Source organism: Sander vitreus, chromosome 21 (assembly GCF_031162955.1).
Source record: "Sander vitreus isolate 19-12246 chromosome 21, sanVit1, whole genome shotgun sequence".
In the NCBI taxonomy this organism is placed as follows: domain Eukaryota; kingdom Metazoa; phylum Chordata; class Actinopteri; order Perciformes; family Percidae; genus Sander; species Sander vitreus.
Window position 1 is genome coordinate 10,310,963 of NC_135875.1, and position 19,847 is coordinate 10,330,809.

General features: G+C 40.1%; 2 protein-coding genes across 7 annotated transcripts in view; both read left to right on the top strand.

Annotated features, from left to right (window-relative positions):
• pald1a (phosphatase domain containing paladin 1a) overlaps window positions 1-6,517 on the top strand; it is a 52,215-nt gene extending 45,698 nt beyond the window's left edge. For all 6 annotated transcript variants that reach the window (XM_078278875.1, XM_078278878.1, XM_078278876.1 and 3 more), the window contains one exon: window positions 4,613-6,517. In XM_078278875.1, the coding sequence (XP_078135001.1) occupies window positions 4,613-4,762 (150 nt within the window). In that variant the 3' untranslated portion in view covers window positions 4,763-6,517. The remainder of the gene's footprint in view (window positions 1-4,612) is intronic.
• Window positions 6,518-14,562: 8,045 nt separating this feature from the next.
• adamts14 (ADAM metallopeptidase with thrombospondin type 1 motif, 14) overlaps window positions 14,563-19,847 on the top strand; it is a 53,775-nt gene continuing 48,490 nt past the window's right edge. Inside the window, exons 1-2 of the mRNA XM_078279449.1 lie at window positions 14,563-15,118; window positions 15,537-15,955. Of these exons, the coding sequence (XP_078135575.1) occupies window positions 15,040-15,118; window positions 15,537-15,955 (498 nt within the window). The 5' untranslated portion in view covers window positions 14,563-15,039. The remainder of the gene's footprint in view (window positions 15,119-15,536; window positions 15,956-19,847) is intronic.

Genomic DNA, 19,847 nt, shown 5'->3' on the forward strand with positions numbered 1-19,847 from the left:
AGAAACTTCCTCAACCTGTCACATTGTTTGCTTGACAGGAGTTCTACCCAATAAAATCGATTTGAACCAGTCCAATTCTGCGATGGGAGACAGTCGCTGTGGCAACCATTCTCTTTGGCATTAGGGTTAGGATTAGGTGTCATTTTAAAGAAATCTTTGTTCTGATTGATTTCTGTGAGAGACTTACAGAATGGACAGCAAAAGATGTCAGCTATGACAGAAAGACACAAAGACGATTGAACATCTAAATATCTTGCGTTTTGTTTTGTTAGCTGTTCACTCTAATGATTATGTGCTGTGTTGTCGCCACTGTGTCCTTCACATCCTTTGTCTTCACTTGTTGAAGTGACGATCACAAATCATTCCCACACTGTTTTCAAAATTAAAACTACGGTACAGTACAACAGACTTTAAATCAGGTCAGCTCACACAATGTTCCTCCAAAAATAATGATTCTCCAAAGCGTGGCATGATGTCACCTAGATACAAATGAAAACCATTCAGACTTTGAAACACTCCTTCCAGGACTAATTTTGTGTTTAAAGAACATGTAATTAAAAAGAGTAATCTCTAAAAGAAATGGTCAAACATAAATATGTTGCAGGAAAGACTGTCATTTTAGCCCCATCACCATCAGTATTGTGATGTGTTCACTGACCCAGTTGCAGCAGAATCTGGCAGTGGCTCAACCAATCTGACCCAACCAACCCGAAGGCATAAATCATTAGCCTATCACCAGTGACCGTGGCAGGATCATTAATGACAATTGCTACGCCAGGGGCAGCGGTCGGGGGTCATCCCCAGCACCGGTCATACATTTGAAGCCATGTGTTACACAACCTACCAGATCTGAGCGGTGCAGTCTGTCCTGCATCTGTGTGTGGGTGCGTGGGTGGATGGGTGGGTGGCCACTAAAAGCAGAAGCACAGTGTTCCCAGTAATGCGGCCTATGATCTATTTGGTCTTGATGCTTCTGTTCAGTCAGATTGTTTGAACACAGAAGCATGTGTTTTGTGTTGTTTCACTGCAGGATCAAAACGATGCAGCAGTACGTATTCAGTACACATCTGAAGTTTACTGCCACATTAGCGTCATTAGCCCATGTTGCCTCATGGTCATGCAGTGAGATCAGAGCAGAAACATCAGAGGAGTTATTGGAATTGAAATCCATGTTTGCTAATCCAAAACGTGGCCCTTTACACAATGGCAGGACTTGTGTACAGTGCATACCATGAATGTCTGCAGGAGAGGTACCCTATCAGTCACTCCAGCTGTTTTGATGTATGGCACAGAGGCCTCCCTGTCCCCCTACACAGGCCCGGTATGTGCAGCCTTTGAGATAGCCGACTGTGGGAAAGCTCAGCGCCTCCTTGTTGCGCTGCTCCTCCTCAGCCGCTCCAGCCGCCAAATGAGTATTGGCGTTTGTGATCTCTTCGATGCAGCATGAAAGGCATCGCCCCATGCTCTGCTTACTGTCACACATAAAGCTTGTCACCGCACACCAACAGCTTCAGGGCCATAGCGTGTGTGTTTGGTGGTCGTTGCTGTGAGGTTTAAAGGAATACTCCTCTGAAAATCAGTTGCAAAATTGTATCATAGTATTCACTGTTGATCCAGATGGTCATTGTTTTACCAGAACATCACTACTTTCTGCAGAGCTTCAGTGCTACGAGATGGCATTAGCATTTAATGGAAGTGATGTATTTACTTCTGTGGTGAAGAATCTATGTTTGAAATATACTGAACATAAAGATTCATTTCATCAGGATTTGAGTGGTGTGAGAAGTCTGGCGTCCTCTGCGAAGGGGGGAAGGATCCTCTGCGAAGGTCACTTTAGAGAGGGATTCAGTATTTCATTCACAAAAGACAGATTTTTGGTGTAGTATTTTTATTTTTTTTTAAAGAAGAATGAAGATGACAATGTGAACGCTCTCAGCTCTGACCCACAGAGATTGCATGCAGTCACTCTTTATTCTCTTCATCTCAACCTCCCCAGCATTCTCTTTTTACTGTTTCAGGTTTTTCTCTCATGCCCTATTTAGACAGCTGGGTTGTGGAGTAGATGAGTCAGTTTAAGTACGCTGGTTAATAGCACAAATCCAATGTCCTCTTGGGAGTCCCATCCACTGACTAATAGTTCAGCTGCACCCACTCATTTGTTCCCACCAAAGCACTCATACAGCAGTCTGGCACCTGGCCAGGAACACGTCAAACACAAACATGAATGTGTTGAAAGATACATCAGTGCATGTATTTGCTCTAAAAAACTGAATTAAGACAGGAGACAATAGACAATAGAAGCTGCATGATTACGTGTTCATAGTGAGACAGCTCACAGGACTGAGGGAAGGTTTAAACCAGTGTCGACTCTACAAATCAAAGGTTTTAGCGTAACACAATATCTGTTGTAAGATTTGATTTTGCATGGTCAGCAAGTAGGTAATCTAGACCACATTCTGCGGTACCTTGTGTTTATTTCTGCACAAAGCTGGCCAGCTAAGCTATAATCATTGTTAGTGAAAGGGATATCTTGATACTATTATTCCTGGTCATTGTTCCATTATGTCCTCCTCAGCATTCAACCTGACAGTGCATTTTTAAAGTACTTCATACAGGATTACTTCACAGGCTCAAGAACATAACCACAGTAGAAATGTTTTAATTTTGTGTAGTTAGTATCCACAAACGATGCCCTTATTTAAACATCTCTCCTCTTGCACATTTCTCTCTACTCCTAATTTGCAGACTTCTTGACCGCCTGAGGCAAAGGGGAAGAGGTTAAATTGGCAAAGTGTTTGAGGCCACGTTACCTCCACTGAGTCATGCCCTGAACAACTTCTAGGGTCTTACAGGCGTGCTAACAGCTGGTCCTTCAAATGGGATTGTGATGTGAAAATCAATACATAGATCGATTATAAATAAATAAATGTAATGCACTCAGGACTTTTCCCAAAGCCTCTCCTGCAGAGTAAACTAGGCAAGCTGTGGCACTTCTAATGGGGTATTCAATCTTTAAAGTTTTTGCAGGGAAGTCGGTTTCTGCCGGGTTTGTTAGCATTGTTTGTTCGGCTTTATGGCCAGATGTTTCTGGTTGTCCGTGGTGCTTCCCATCAGTCCTATGGCGTTTGACAGCCAAAGCAGACCATGAGTCAGCATGACCTGCTGTTTCTCTCTCTCTCTCTCTCTCTCTCTCTCTCTCTCTCTCTCTCTCTCTCTCTCTCTCTCTCTCTCGGGACATCTCACCATGTTCCTCTCTGTCCTCAGTTGACAACAGGGAATGATATGTCTCCTTGATGATAATTTACCTACTGTAAGCTATACTGTAGTCTGTTGTGTATGTGCGTTTTATACATGTATCTATGTTTTTATGTTTTATGCCTGCTGCGACACAAATTGCCCTCTAGGACAAATAATAAATGTATTTGATTGATTGATTGATTGATGACTCAAAGAAAAACGGAATAAAATACTGTTATCATGGTGTTCCCAGACTGTCCTATTACTGCACTTAAGTACAATAGTCAGGTAGTTGGTTTTCAATTTTATGTTAATTTGTACTTCTAGTCCACTACATTTCAGTGGTACTACAAAATCAAACACGGTCATTGCACACAAGGAGGCTTTTATGAATATTCTTCAATGGTAAATGTTCTGAATGAATGTAGTTGTCTTTCATTCACCCATTCACACCCCCCCCCATCCGGAACAATTGGGGTTCAGTGTCATGCTCAAGGACACTTCGACACATGGTGAAGTAGCCTAATTTTCCCCAGTTAATGCATGACCTAGAGGGATGTTAAAAGAGCAGCTTCGGTTACACAGAGCAGTTGACGAGTTTTGGTGTTAGCTTCACACGCTAACGGCGGAGCTAAGAGCTAACGGCGGAGCTAACAGCTAATACCGGAGCAAACAGCGAATCCTGGAGGCCATTTGTGGTTGAGGCGAGAAGGGATACAGCTACGTCCGTGTTTGGTTGTATATGGAAGGGACTAGTTTGCTTCGTGTGGACTCACTGGACCGACTGACTCGACATGTAGGCGGAGCTCAGGAGCTTTAGAGCTAAGGGCAGGGCTACAGATTAGGTGTCCCTAAAGAACCGCGTGTCTAACAGTAGTTCCGCATTACATTAATTAATTTGCACGCAAGTTTTATTTATTTTTATACTGTGTATTCCCCGTGTAAATTCATGTAGCCTACCGAACTAAGACGCCCGTACCGTTTCGGTTCAATACGAATACATGTACCATTCCACCCCTACTAAATAGTAGCTAGCCTAGGCTACTCTTTGTGGCAAGTAAACTAAACTTGATTTGTAAAATCCGTGCCCCTTTAAGTGCAATTTGCTTGTAATGGAGTTTTTTTTACATTGTGGTGTTTTTACTTGAGTAAAGGATCTGAATACTTCTTCAACCACTTCCTGTCATTTCCAAACCCGCATTAGATGCCTATTGTTCCAATGTAGCAGCTGCACATATAGGAAACCGTCAGATAACATGCTTTAACTCTGAAAAAGTGGCAGTCAAAGCGTTTGTGTGGTCATGATGGATGAATAAAAAAAAAAAAGGCTGGCTGTGTTGACTGTTCATTAACATTTTGTGTGTTTCTGGGGTAGGTGGCTGCCAGAGCCGGAGTTTATGACATCCTCAACCAGCTGGGCTTCTCAGAGTTTGAAAACCCGAGGGACACGCCGCTGGCCAGACTGCGCTGCCGCTGGCAACAGCAAAACATGCAGTCACTTCCTTTCCGAGGGGAGTTCATCTGAGAGAGGATAACTGTGAACGCACCAAAACAGTACTGTGTTTTTCAGATTAAAAGACATTTACATTACCATTATTACGCCTTCTATATTTACCCCTGTATAATGCATATTTTCACTTCATCTATTGTTTGTGCTATTGCTTTTTTTTTTTTTCAACACACTAGTGATGTTAACATTTGTTTTAGGTGTTTCAGTGTTGAATCTTAGCAGAATGTTGCTCCTATATTAGAAGTTGATATTTGTGCCTTTTTGTATGAATGGTAGAACATAGAATTTCAATTTACTAATATTTATGTTACGTTTTTCAAATTAAGGTTTCTTTATGAGTTCTCAATTTTGAAGATGAGACAGCCTTTTAAAATGTCTGTTGGAACAAGCTGAGTTAAATACTGTTATGGAGGACAGAAGCAAATTCCACTGTGTTGTCAGCCAACAATTTTGGTTTTATGTCACAACTGTTTGCTGTTGCGTGACCTGATATTTTGCTTGAGCCCTGTCCTTTTCTTCTTAGCACAGCTGCCATCAGTGGCTGTGCATTTGTTCAACTTGAGGTTTTCCATTTTTCCCCCCTGTGTACATATGAAGGTTGTTATTTAAATGTGTCTGAGTTTCCTAAAGCCGATCAGAGTGGATGTTGGTGAGAGGAGATTTGCGCAATATGCTGTCGGTCTGAGTTTTTTTTTATTTTTAAGAGTATAACACCAGTAATGTGTCAATCTGTTTCTTTTAACATTTATTTACACGTGTCATGAAACAGGTACTAACAGAACAGTATGTCAGGAATTTTTGTGTTGGTTTGATTTTACTTTAAAGCTGTAAATGTGTCTTTGTATTTGCGTGTGTAAACATTGGAGCAATGTTGCTTAAAAGTTGCAAACATACTTTTTGTCTAATGTATGAATGAAATGCTAACATCACTTCCTTAACGTGATGTGAAAACCCAGAAATGTCTTTTTATTAATATTTCGCATTCTTCTTCCTTGTGACGCCTACATTATCCACAATGCAACTCGACCACCAACAGTTTGGCCGGAGATTTGTCTGTGTTATGCTAGTAGTATTGCAACTGACATTACTTGATAAATACACCATTTAACAACTGCAGCTCATGTTAGTGGCATCACCTGGAATGAGACAAGAGCTAGTTAAATTGCATTGTCAGCCAATCAGGGCAACACTTAGACCATTGTTTTTGTTCATCCAATGCCAATTATTGTTTGGCATGCCTACAGTACATTTCGGAAATACCTTTTCCTGTAGGGTATTTCATTTCTAACACCTTTTTTTGTTTGATTATTTTGTTATTCTTTAATTTGCTAACATTTGGTTAGTTGTAACTTGTAGCTCAGAGTGTGCTTTAAAAACATGAATCCTGCCTTAAAACCAGAAAAATAAGCCAGAAAATAAATCCCTTCCTGCAGATGCCTCTCATTACCATGTTTTGTTTTTCTTTTCTGTCAATGTGTCAAAACATTTGTGCTGTATATAATTGATTCAGACTAATTGAGCAAAAAGATAATGGAATGGACATTGAAATAACTTGTTTTGTTTGAGAGAATATTACAAACTCATCTTTGTATGAGTTGATAACACAAAGTACATGTGCAGGTTGTAAAAACACTTCTTAGCCATGCTCTAAAGTTGATATGTTTTTTTTCACACAGGCAGGCCTCTTAGAGGAAATGCATTAGCTTTTATTCACTGTATGTGCCATTTTCTTTTTGGGGGAAATAAAATAAATAATTTAAATAGATTAAATAGCCTGTGTCTACTTTTGGTGTAATTTTATTGTTGGCTTTTCTAAGGAGAAAAATGGAAATGTGGCAGGATTTTCTTACCATGGATATTTTGCACACAACTCTGCTATGTGAAGTTTCCGACTCAGCGACAGAGCCAAATAATTGTCTCTTCCCTCCTTGGCTTCCTGTCTTTTTCCTCCTTATCTCGGCATCATCTTTTGCTCTAGATACGCACCGCTAAGAACCCGCTCGTATATCCGGACGGCCTCTTTTTCTTATGTCGGTGCCAACCTCGAAGCGCAGAGCAGGTTATGAGCATCGAGCAGCACACATTTACACAAAACAGATGATTCATTGTTAGGCTGAAATCTTAACATATCCCATATACAGTAATAAAGAGCTTAGGTAGATCAAAAGACTAATCTGAGATTTCGTTTGATGTGGACAGGTAAGGTCTTAATTAAAAAAAAATATGTTCACCCTCACAAGAATGGAGGCCTGTGTGGGGATTAAAAGCCACCGTCCGGCACATCAGTGAAGCTCACTTGGCTTTGCTGGCCTGCTTTGAAAGGCTGATATCCCAGATCACTTCCCGTCTTGTAAGTGCATAGCAGGCTTATCTTTTTGGTGTGATAAAATCCTAACAACTTCCGTACTCCCAGACTATCCTGGATTATTGTAAATGGAAACCATGGACCAGATTGAAACACGCCTTTTATAGTTTGTTACTCTTATTTCCTTTCCACATCATCTCAGTTTATGGACTATTTTTTCCCTCTGTTTTAGGGGTCTGGGAGATATAAATGCACAGCAACACAAACACACACTTCTGTATAGCACAGTGTCTGTTTCTCTTAACTCTACCAACAGAGACAAATTGGACATGAGGACCATGCTTGGATGATATAGCGGCCCCTCGCCTTTGAAATCCTTTCCAGACTCATTGAGATACTCCCCAATGTGAAACTCAAGCTAGCGGTTCTGAAGGATCCCGAGATTACGGCGGACAAAGAGTGGCATTGAGAGGTGAGCAGTGAGAGGGGATGTAATGAACTTCATGTGAAAAGCTTCCCTCTGCAGTTGAGAGAGCTGCTCAGGAGAGCAGGCATGGTGCCGGGGCAAGGGGTGCATGTGTGCGCCGCCGTCCTCTTTGATTGTTCTTGTGTGGATAAAGGCAGCATTACAAACACCTCAGAGACTCAAGTGTGCTTTCTGGGATTTGATCAATATTAGCAAGATGGTGAAAATCTTTGAAGGGATGTTCTTAAACCTGCATTGGCAGATACACCTCTAGGCCTATATTTACTGTGGGCAATAATGCACAATCCCTGATAGGCCAGGTATTACACACCCCACTGAGCAAGGTAATGAAAAGTCTCAGCTGGCAGGATAAAAAAAATACTGATTGAATTAATAAAGAAACTCTTACATTTTCTTTTTTTTCCCCTCCTCCATTCAATCTTTTGGAATATAGAGTTTTGCTGTGTAGAGACCCTGGTTCCAAGTGCGGTTTATCTTGTTGTGTAAACTGGATTTAAGCTACATAACAAAGTACTAAAGTGGAGCCACTGATGATTATAGTGTCATACAATTAGAAATGCTTCCAATAAGACTGCACATCAATATTAATGTGTTATTTAAATGGACATTATGATTAGAGAACTTAAATCTGCATGTGAATAGGGATTTATGTCAACATATACATTGGGACAGACAATCACGCTGATGCTGGCTGATGGAGACTTATTTTTAGAGACAACTTAAATCTGAATTAATATTAAGCTTTGTAAAAAGATGGATCATGCAAGAGTGAGTCAGACCAGAACTAGATTTGGGGACTTGACTGCTCTGAGACTCAACTTATTTAAGAACTGACTTCCAAACCAGTTGACTTGAGACTTTGGTTGACTTGTGGCCGGTTTCACAAGGGGACTTTGATTATGTCTTAGATCAAACCAACAGTCAGACTTCAGTGATACTCAAATTAACCTGTTTCACAACGCCGTCTAGTTCTTAAATAGAAGAAACTTGCAATGAATTAAGATTTTATTCAAACTAAAAAACACGGCTGCTCTGTTCATTCTGGCAGAACATGTTAAAGAATTCAACGTTTTTGAGGACAGGAAAAAGTGTAACAATACGAAAAAAACTTCCAATAATATAAAATCTCAGTTGAGACGTGTAGCAGAGCTGAGATGCTTCCTAATGTAGTGATAAAGTAATCAGTAGAGTAATCACTGTTTACTCTAACTCGTCAAGCTCTGGATAGTTTCCAACAATGTCGCCACAGCTGGATATTTCCAATTGGTTACTCCGGTCTCTAAACCCTCTCTCTTGCATTCGGCTAACAAGGCTCTTGGTCTCAGCTATGTGAACAACACAGTTAATTACAATTTGAAATGTGCAGATGAAGTATCAGCATTTAGACCTCAAAGACAGCAACTTCATAAAGACTTGTGACTTCAACTTGCTCTGACCAACACAAGACTTGACTTGGACTTGCTCCCCAAAACAACTCTGAGTCAGATTGATGACCACAGTCATGTCTATTCATGTCAATGTCAATAAAGCATGTTTAAAAACAAATGGGTTGACCAAAGTGCTTTACAAGTTTAATCATGCATCACAAAAATAATCTAAATTTATTTGTGATCAGGATGTATGGAGTGATGGCAGATTAGGTCAAAGACGCCCCAGCTGCAAGAACTTGGTAGCCAATTATAGGAAAACAGTCACGTAAATGTGTGTATTAAGTCCTGATTTTACACGTGTTTCAGTGTACCAAATGGTGATAATTGGCTAAAATGTGATGAGGAGTGAGGAAATTACTGACACATTGAACCAAGGAATCCAGGGAAAAGATCAACTACATACATCTGGTGGATCAAAATTAGGTAAAGTGTTATTTTTTGTATAGCTAATTATAAATGACCACATGGTGGCGATACTGTTATGGATCTACACCAAAACCTAATTCATTGTTCCTTAGCCTAAACATGGCCGCAATAAATAACCATAGATGTATTAAGAGAACTAGTTAGTACTGATGTATAAATTGGTTAGTGACTACTAAATGGACCTTGTGGTGCGATTCTTGTAAGTGCTGTTTCCAAGGTCAAGCATCTCACGTCTGAAAACTATACCAACATCTACAAGACAGAGCCACAAGGTAAAAATATAGATATTAAGAAATATAGATTTTATTGTATTTAAGTTTCAGAATATTTCACACATTTTCTACTCTTTTTACAAACACAACCATGGTCAAAACTTGAAGAAATGTTTGTGCACAACTAAATAATATGTCAACAGAATAATAATAATAAGCATTTTACTTGAGCTAGCGACATGATGCTAACGTAACTAAACAAACTCATTGACATGCTAACGCCATTAGCATCATAACGTTTTTATATTTGTTGTTGCAGAAAACCGTTAACAGCTTTAAGGTACGTATTTAAGGTAAGTGAATAACTAATATTACTTTGTATTCACATACGTATGTTCTTTAGGGACTCAAAGAGAAATAGCCTAAACAAGAGGAAAACAACAGTAAGCTCTCTTGGTGCAGAGCAAAAATACTGTAAGTAAGAAGGGACAAAAGGTACAAACAGTCTCTTCCTCAAAGGGACAGTAACTTACACATTAAATATCCATAATATTTGTTTTTTGAGGCCGTTTTACCTGGTTGGTAATCCAAGAGTTAAAGTATAGTTTAATGGCTTAAACATTAGCGTTGTCACATTACAAGCCTTTATTTTTCATCAGTGATTTGTTAGTTTTGGAAGGCGCAGGAAATAAATGTTCTATGGCGTCAGATCAGAAAATACTTGTGTGTCATACTAAAGAACATGAACAAAGCCAGTAGTTTGTCATTTAATTTGGAGGACTTCTTAGACAAGGTGAATTGTCCTGAAGTGGCACTTTTTTGCAGTTCAGACTTCTGTGACATATTCTGATGTGAAGCCAATACATTAAATCCACATCCAATACCATTAAAAAAAACAAAAAACAGGATGTGTCCTAATCAAATCAAAAGAGAAAATGCAGATAACACATTCACACAAGACATTATAGACATATTAGTGGTCTTAGCACAAGTTGTCTGAAAAAATCTGCAGCTTCCTAATGTGGGACAGTTGAAATTCTATGATTAAAGGCCAAAATCACATTGAGTCATGTAGAATAGTAAAACAAAATAAGTTAGTTCGTAATTCTCTTGATTATGGATTGATGATGCATGATAATTGAATATCATCAAACATGGTGTCCACTTGAGTTATCTTGGAGAAAGTGGCCATTGCTTTTTTATCCTGCGCTGGAGAGTAGATTTAGGGACATTTTAGCCCTGGCCAACAGTTTTCGCTGAGGGACAATCTGCCTATACTCCTCTATGACTCCTTTCATCCTGACCTACCTCCACTGATTTAGTTTCTTTCTCTTATCCTTTCCCTGATTCTTCCTCTCACTCTGCGTCGGCAATCTCTCCCTGTCTTTGTCCCCTTTGCCATTGTGATCTTAAATACATTTTATTGAATTTATCATTAGATGCATGAAATAAAGTGGAATGGCTTTATAGGTTTTCCACTGAGTTTTTAAATTCAGAGCTTTTTTTTTCATTTTAAGACACCTACTTCCTTCACAAACACACGCACGCGCACGCACGCACGCACGCACGCACACACACACACACACACACACACACACAACCACAAAAGATTCCAATGACCTTAAACATTCTTATATTGCATAACAAGACTAAAAACCTGTAAATAACCATTTTTGTCCCCCAAACCATGCCCCACCACACATTTCTGACTAACTGTACCACTATCCCACATTAGGCTAATCATACTGTACCACTTTTCGAAACCACATTTCCTAAAGTGGGACACCAGGAAATTTGATAAAAACATAAAATATATAGTCTATGCATACAAAGTTATATTAGTTTTTGATGGGAAAGCATTGCATAAGCACACAGGGCAAAAAAATAGCAGGATTGTTTTGTTAAAAAATGATTTATACTCCTTAATATCAAGTTTGTCAAAACTCTATGTCATTGGCCTTTGGATAGTCCAATAGATCCTGTTTGAGGATTGCTGCACCCTTATATATGACTAAAACCAATGACCAATATGGTTAACCAATAGTTTCACTGGCATGCATGTGTTTATGGGGGACCTACAAACACTAGACCTTTAGTGTCCCAGATTACATTAGGCAGTGTCCCACTTTAGGGCAATTCACCCCCTACTTACTTAATTACTTACTTACTTACTTACTAACTATTGGCAAGAAAAATGTCAAACTATTCCTTTAACTTTCCGTCAAATTTACTTGAACTGACTGACTGTCCAGTAGTTTTTAAGATATGAAAAAACTAACCGAACCTCTGTGATGGAGGTAATGAAGGTAAAACCTTTGACACAAATATTGTGACACATATTGGAGTACTGTTGTAGCTGTGCTAAAAGAAAGACTCCCACACTCATTACAGACTAATCAAATTTTCTTAAGGAAGGTCAAGTGAAATTCATCAAGTCCCAAATCCACAAGGGGCAGAGGACCATAATAAGAACTTCTTCAAGTCCCTGGGTTTGTAACTTGGCAATTGCAGACGCTCCTCTCTTCCCTCAAGCTGCCGGGCAGACTAGCAGCTGCTTTGCATCTCCCTGCATCTCAAGAGATGAAAAGTCACATACTTTCTCAGCACGCTGGCATGGCTAGACCACATTACAGCACACACTGAGGCAGCTCCACCCTCAAAAAATGGACTAACTACTGTTCAGCAGATTACTATGTGTCTGTTTGATTCCGGCTTTAAGTACATTTAAAATTCATCCATGCAGAAATGTAGAGTTTGAAGCATGTCTCTGTGAAGTATGAGAGGGAAAAGAAAGCGTACTTTTATATTTTCAAATGTGTTTATAGTTCAATAAATCCAATATCTGAAGAGGACTGCCTGTCTCTAATGAATATATTGCAGCTTATTGTTAAAATACACAACAGTTGGCTTTTATTTGAGATAAGAGAATGTATTACATTTTGCTCTTACACTCCTGTTGTGAAGGACAGAGTGTTCTAATGCGAACACTGTAGTAGAAAATTGTTCTGGTGTGTGGACTGAACCACAGACTGAGTGGAGCTATTCATTTTAGAAGGGGAAAACAAGGCTTCTAATTGAATACTATGCTATATTGTGGAATGTTAAACTGGCCTTTAGACATAAACGAAACAGAAACAACAAAAAACGTTCCAAACAGTATGGATGGAAAGAGCATAAAACTTCTTACAAGGCAGTTAATGGTTTCCATCTCTTAATTCTGTGGTTAGTTTCCATCACTTATTAATGCACAACTCTGGATCACCATACAATCCTCTCATTGCCGCCCTGAGGGGATGACTGCGTAAAAATCCCACACCTGCTCTACATTGACCATCCTGGGAGATTTTAATTAACCACAGAGTGGGAGTATAGGAAATGCATGGGGGAGGTCGCGTAGACCAACAGAGCCCAGACACTGTCAAGGAACTGCAGAGGGAAAATAATGTCTAGTCTAGACACCTTTTTTCCTGAAAAAAAAAAAAAAAAGTACCTGAAAGTCAAAAACTAATTTCAACCCAACCCCCTTCTCTTCCTCTGAGGATTCCAGAGTTGTTGGTTCAGTATCTGCATGGTCATGTCTGACGAAGTCTGGGCTCCAGCAGGGTAAGCCGGGCCAAAAAAAAAGGTCCTGGTTGCTTGAGCAGTCATCCAAAGTTTTAACAGGCTGTCATTCCACTGATGAAATCTACTGTAGAGTTTTCACACCTTCTAAGCCTCTAATGATGGTGTTGGATGTGTTCCCTTTCTGCAAAATGGAACATATGATCACAGTGACATCTGCAGGATTAGCCCAGATTATGAAAACCTGAGATACAAACTGCATGAATTCATTAAATCAGATCACGCAAGACGTGCTTTGATGATACTAGAATTGTGTTCAATAGACATGGAACATGAGTAGTGCACATTAAATCTGATTTTATGATAATATGGCACTTTACTTTTACCTCGAAATGCACTTTATTTGGCTCTAAATAGATTGGTGCACATTATTTTCTAGTCTACTCTAAAACAATACGTCCATTGACACAGTTTTGGGTTGCTGTTAAGTGTTACTCCTGTCCACACTGGCTCTGAAGAGACAGAAAACACACTTTCAATGTAAGAGATAAGCAAAGTTCCAGTCTTTATAGTGTGAAATTCTCTCTTGTTTCCACACAGAGTTTCATCGCTGAGCCGCAATAGACGAAGAGAAGTTTGTACTAAAAAAGTCTGTAACTTTGGAAGAATTATCTACCTCCAAATGCTGAAGCCTCTAATTAGCTTTGGTTGATTGTATAATGTACATTTGCACGACAACACAGGAACAATTACAGCCACCAAAAACTGTTTCAATGCACATATGGCCATATGAGATAGACTTGAGAAAAGTGTAAACCTATCCTTTAATAGTGTCTCTTCTTTCTTTTTTTTCTTCTATAGTTGAAACGGTTTTTTATGTTGTTAAAATTCGTATATTTTTGAATTTTATATTTCTTCGATGCTTTTGACTTCTGACTGTTATTTGTTGTCATGGGTGCATTTATGTGATCTAGAATACGTGGTTGTCGAGATAATAATTAAGTTGAACTTGATTTTTCTCCAAACAAGTCAAAGTCCCGTTTTCTTCAAGCACGTGCATTGGAAAGTTTTGACTTCTCTCCCTGATTTATTGCCATGTTATCACTATGTGTTTGTGGACTTATGTAAACATATAGCCCATGAGTTATTACCATACATCTGGCAGACATTTCAAGGACATTTTAGGACTGGATATTAGCTGTGGAAGTGGACATGATGATATAACGTCTCCAGTTTCTTTTCTTTTTTTGAGTTGAAAAAAAAAATCGCTTGGCTAAATATGTGGTTGTCTAGTGGAGAGAAGGCGCTCCCACTGTTGGCTGGTAGTGGCTTCAAGTTGAGCAGTTGAGAGTCCCGCAGCCGAACCATTGGTGCGTAATGGCGCACGACTGGACGGCAGATGTTTCACCACCGGGACACTCTGTCTCTGCACACTTTATCTGAACTCTTCCGACTTTTTTTCTCAGCGTAGGCGTGCGTTAACTTGCTATCCTAAGTTATATGTGGAAGGAAAGGGACGAAGAAGGGAAAAAAAGTTGGGCTACCTCTTCAAACCGTCCCGGTTTTTACCGGAGAGTTGTCGTCATCAGCACCCCAGATATCCCCCCCCCTTAGCTCCCTAAATGGATGGGGCAGTCTTGGTCTATGCAGTTCAGCGCAGGCCAAATGATTGGAAACAACTTGTGAATATCCGTGAGTTTGGCGTCTAGAGGGAAACGCTCAGAAATGCACGGCTGCTTCGCTGGAGCTCAACTCTGAGGACTTCTCCTGCATTTGTGCTTTTTTTTCAGGAGGAAGAACTCCGCTCAAAGTCTACAACAGAAAGGAAAACTCAGCGCTGAAGTGGCAGCTCTCACACTATAGCCCTCGCTATGGATTGTATGTATTTATTATTGTGCTTTTCACTCAGTCAAGTATTTTTGGATCATGTTTTTGCTGCAGAAACACATGGTGAGTTATCCACTTAGGCTACTTTCTTTTTTTGTATTGTGTTTAGAAATGCGCTATAAAGTCTAAGTGTTGAGGAATAATCAAATAACCTAGCCTATTTTTATTGATACCTCCATATAATACAGCCTTACTTTTCTGGATGAAGTCAATACAGTGTGTTGAAATGCTTAATTTCATTTTATGTCCTACTAATCTTTACTCATAATACCCCAGTTTAATAAAGAGGACATTCATTCTGAGCTACCTATATATGCGTTATATAAATAAATATGTATGAAACAAGGTTTTGTTCTATCTTCTATGATTCTACATGTCTTTTTAATCATTCAGTTTACTTTAATTTATAGTCTTTTTTTCCATAACAACTTGCCATAGGTCTGTAAATGTGATTCTCACTAGACACTATCTGTCCCATCAGAAAAACTCTCTGGAAAGTTAAGTGAATATGGTCTTATCGTGCCATTCAGCACAGACTCCCTTGGCCGGTACATTTCTCACGTGGTCTCTGCTGGAAGTGGAAGTAAAGGTGCTGCTGATGCTGATGCCGCCTCAGCCTCTGGCAGCAGCAGAAGAAGGGTGGCCCGCGGTGCCCCCGAGATGCCCCCGGTCACCCCTGCCTCAGCGCAGCACTTGTTTTTCAATGTCACTGTGTTTGGGAAAGAACTGCACCTCCGCCTAAGGGCCAACAGGAGGCTGGTGGCCCCAGGGGCTTTTGTGGAATGGCAGGAAGACTTTTTGGAAAAGGCCAAGGAGCGTATCCACAGGGACTGTGTTTTCACTGGAGACGTGAGCGACATGCCGGAGGCCTCTGTGGCTATCAGCAATTGTGACGGACTGGTAAGTCAATGCATACTTGAAATATTAGTCTGATAGAGAGGGATGTAGCTGGCAGAAAAGATGCATTCCCTTTTTTGGCACAGTGTCAGACAGAATGTGGAGTGTTGGTGTGTATTTATTCATCTTTTGAAAGTCCTTCACAATGGCCACTTCACATATTTTCTGAACTAAGATTGCATATGCATCGTGCATTAAAGCAATAGTCCATTTTAAATCTACTATATATTTAAAGTATCAGACATGCACCTCTGTGTAGGCTTAGAGGTGGCTCTAAGTTTGTAGTTTGGTCCTTTGCTGAGAGACTTCTTAAACAACTTCTGCAGCATCATATCTGTGATGTCAATCTGTATGCTCAGTATCTTCTGAACATTCTATTATTCTCTCACTCTATTTATTTTTTGCCAATATCTTCCTAAATACACCAGCAGGTAGATGTAGTAGTTTGAGCGTCCAGATCCTGCTCTTCCATTGGTCAGGAGTTGCCAATGATGAGGCTAGAATCGAGCTAATCTGATTTATTAAGGAGCAGGAGACAAGCGCTCAAACAACTGGCAAGCATGACAGGTTGTGTATGAGAATAGAACCAGGAGCAGTGGGGTTGTATTGACTGTGAATCCTTTATCAAATCGGAATCCTTTCATATTTCTGTCTCTAACCATCTATCTTTGGCTTATGCATGGCATGTAGCTAGACAATCGAAAGGTTCAATGTTGTTATTTAAATCTGCATCAATTGATTTTTTGCCCACTTGGGGGCAGCGTAACAAGCTGTCGACTAAACATTGACATTACTTTATATGGTGGACGTGTATGTTCACTTTCTTTTCAGCTATGTTTTTGTTCTCCACTTACCCCTTAGAAAAATATCTGGCTCTTTAGCATCTGAGTGCCAACTGTGTTCAACAGCTGGTCACTAAAGTTGGCACCGATTGGTTGGAGCTTTGTGCCTGAAAACAGCTGCAGCTACATCTGACAATGACGCTGATGAGAGCAGCAAGCTAAAACCATAAAGTTGAGGGCTGTAAAACCAAAACAATGAGCTGAAAGTTGCTAAAGCGCTTTGTAAAGCTGAAGGGAACTGCAGGAAACTGGCTCCTCCTGTTTGCATGTTGAAGTGTCTTTGAGCATGACACTGAACTCCAAGTTGCTCCTGATTGGGCAGGTCATCACCTTGCATGGCAGCTCCACCACCATTGGTCTGTGAATGTGTGGGTGTGAATAGGTGAATGAGAGGCAAATTGTAAAGTGCTTTTTCCAGTGAAGTGTACAGTCCATTTACCATTTTAGTAATGTCATGCCTTAAAAGCTCTGGATTTAGCCTGAGGTAAAATTATTTTTAAAAAGTAGGCCATAATCCCAGCAGACTTCTTCTTTCTGAGCCTTGTGTCCCCTCCATTACCACCAATCTATTTGTCATTTGGGAGGGGAGGTGGTTTGCAATCGAGCAAATTAAAGTGGACTTTCAATCATGCAGTCCTTGGTTTTTGATTGAAATCAATTGTTAGCAGCTAGAATTGTCACAAGCCCACAATTTCATCTTTTTGCTTCGCGATGCGTTTGTCAGGACAGTTGAGCTTTTGACGTTGCATCAGCACACCACAAACAAACAATGGACGCCTCTTGTATTGTTTGTTGTCATCACTGCATTTTCTCGCTCACATTGCATGTCTTTATTACAGTAACACTAAACCGTGCTGAAGCTGAGAAACTAGGTAAAATGGATTTTACAGATATTTTTTCTTTTTTAACAGTGAGTGGTGTCTGTGGCGACTGTGTGTGTCCTTTAGAGAATCAAGACAAAAAGTGCAATGCTGCACAATGCTGTATTCACCTTCGCCTGCAGTATGATATAAAAGGTTTTTATACATTGTTGCAAACCTAAGCACACAAAGGCCTAATACAGCAAGCAATAATGGTTAAGAAGTTATGAGCTCAGTAGAGAAGCCAAGGAGTTATGATCGAAGTCCTACAGAAAGCAAATTTCAAGCACTAGTCTTTTGTTAGCTTCTGTTCTGCTAGCTTTTGTGTTAGCTTCTCTACAAACCTTTACTTTAGATAGATACTTGTAGAAGACCCAAGTCTGAGATAATTTTCGATGCATTTGTAGATGAGATAACGTATTTTCTTCCTCACATGTAATCTGATATTTCTGGATATTGGCTTCCTCTTATGGTGCTCAGTGTGTTGTCTCTCCTATTTTAGAACATTTAAGTTTGACAGGGTCGTGTCATATTCATTTCTGTGAAAGATCTGTTCCAAATCACACAGTGTATTTTGTGTATTTTTTTTTGTGGACAGTTTTCATAACTTTTGCACCTTCAGTAGAAAAATGTATCCAGGTAATATTACTGATATTGAGGTCTGTGTATTATGCAGTTTGTGGGACAATATATCTGGAAAGATGCTGCGGTGGAATTTTTCAAATGTCAAACTTCAAAGCTTTGAGCATCATGTCAGGATTCAGCTCTGCGGTGGCAGTAGAAGAACTAGGCAAGAAAATCTGCTTGGCTAGAGATCACTCATTGCACATTGGAAAAGATGTTTCTTTTGTGATTTGGCTGTTGTCGGACTCTTAGGAATACAGCGTCCATGCGTTTCGTTGCATCAAAGCCAACATAAACATAGACCTGTCTGTGCATGCATGGGTGTTCGGGAGGCATTTGAAGTTGAACAGACAGTTTGCAGGTAATTTATTTAGTCTGAAGTATCTCCTTGAGGATGAAGGACATGGAGGAGATGTCTGATGAAAGGAACAAGTTTGGAAGAAGAAGAACGTGAAGCATGCGCTGAGGTCACCGCATACGGGCCATATCTCTTTGATACATTACTCTGTATATCTTTACGTACCACCAGCAATCCATCTTCAAAAGTATGTTTGATGTGTTACTGTTTTGAAGCAGACGTATACCACAGTTGCATATATATACTTTTATTCCTATAGCACGTGCATTCCTGGAAACAAAGTGCTTAGACTTGCCAGCAGTCATCACAGCGTCTAACCTGCCCATTTCTTCAATTATTTAATTACTTCAATCTGCTGAATTCCCATGATTTGGTGATGATGGTTTGCTATTAGTGTCTCCTCTGCAGTAAAGCCGCTCACACAGAGATGACTCTAATAGCGAGGCATGACATCACCAGTAACAGATTACGTTAACTTGGTCTCCTGCCATGTGCCCCGGGGTGCAAAATTTATGGCATTCCAAGCTCATGACAGATAAGTAATTCATAGAGTAAAGCTGCAAATTAATCTGATATCTGTTGGACATATTTGGCCTCACAGCATTACCAGACTGTCAGCTGAGGTTGCAAAGAAAGTAAATGACTTTAAAACAAGACCTGCACTTTCAGTTTCATTTTAATGCAGAGTATATTTGATTGACTAACATGTCAGCGTCTGCGATATCTTCCCCTCTGACTGTAATGCCTGCTAGATCGCAACAGCTGTGTGCTCTAGACAAGCATGAACTATTGCTGTGGAGCGATGAGTGATGGCTATGATAATACCGGTGCTGCTCATCTGTTGGGTATTAGTGCAGATGATGGGCTGATTGAATTACATGTGTGATGGAAACACGAGTGCCGGATTACCGCAGTCGGAAGAGCGCTATTTCTGTGTCCATCAGTTAAAAAAAGAGAGAGCCACCTAGCAACAGTCAGCAGGTTTACTTTTTTTGGGGTGGTGGGGCAGTTTTCCATCCGTTGGAGATGGAAAATGCTTGCATAAATTGTTCTATTCATGTGTGTTTGCAGGAATTGTGCACAGGGCTGGTCCCAGTCCAGTATTCCAGTATCCTCCGGTGTTCCAGTACTCTGCTGGCACCGTAGTAAAGGCACTAAATTAAGAGCTCCATCAGTGGTAGCCCGACATCCCAGCCAATAATTTCAGTTAT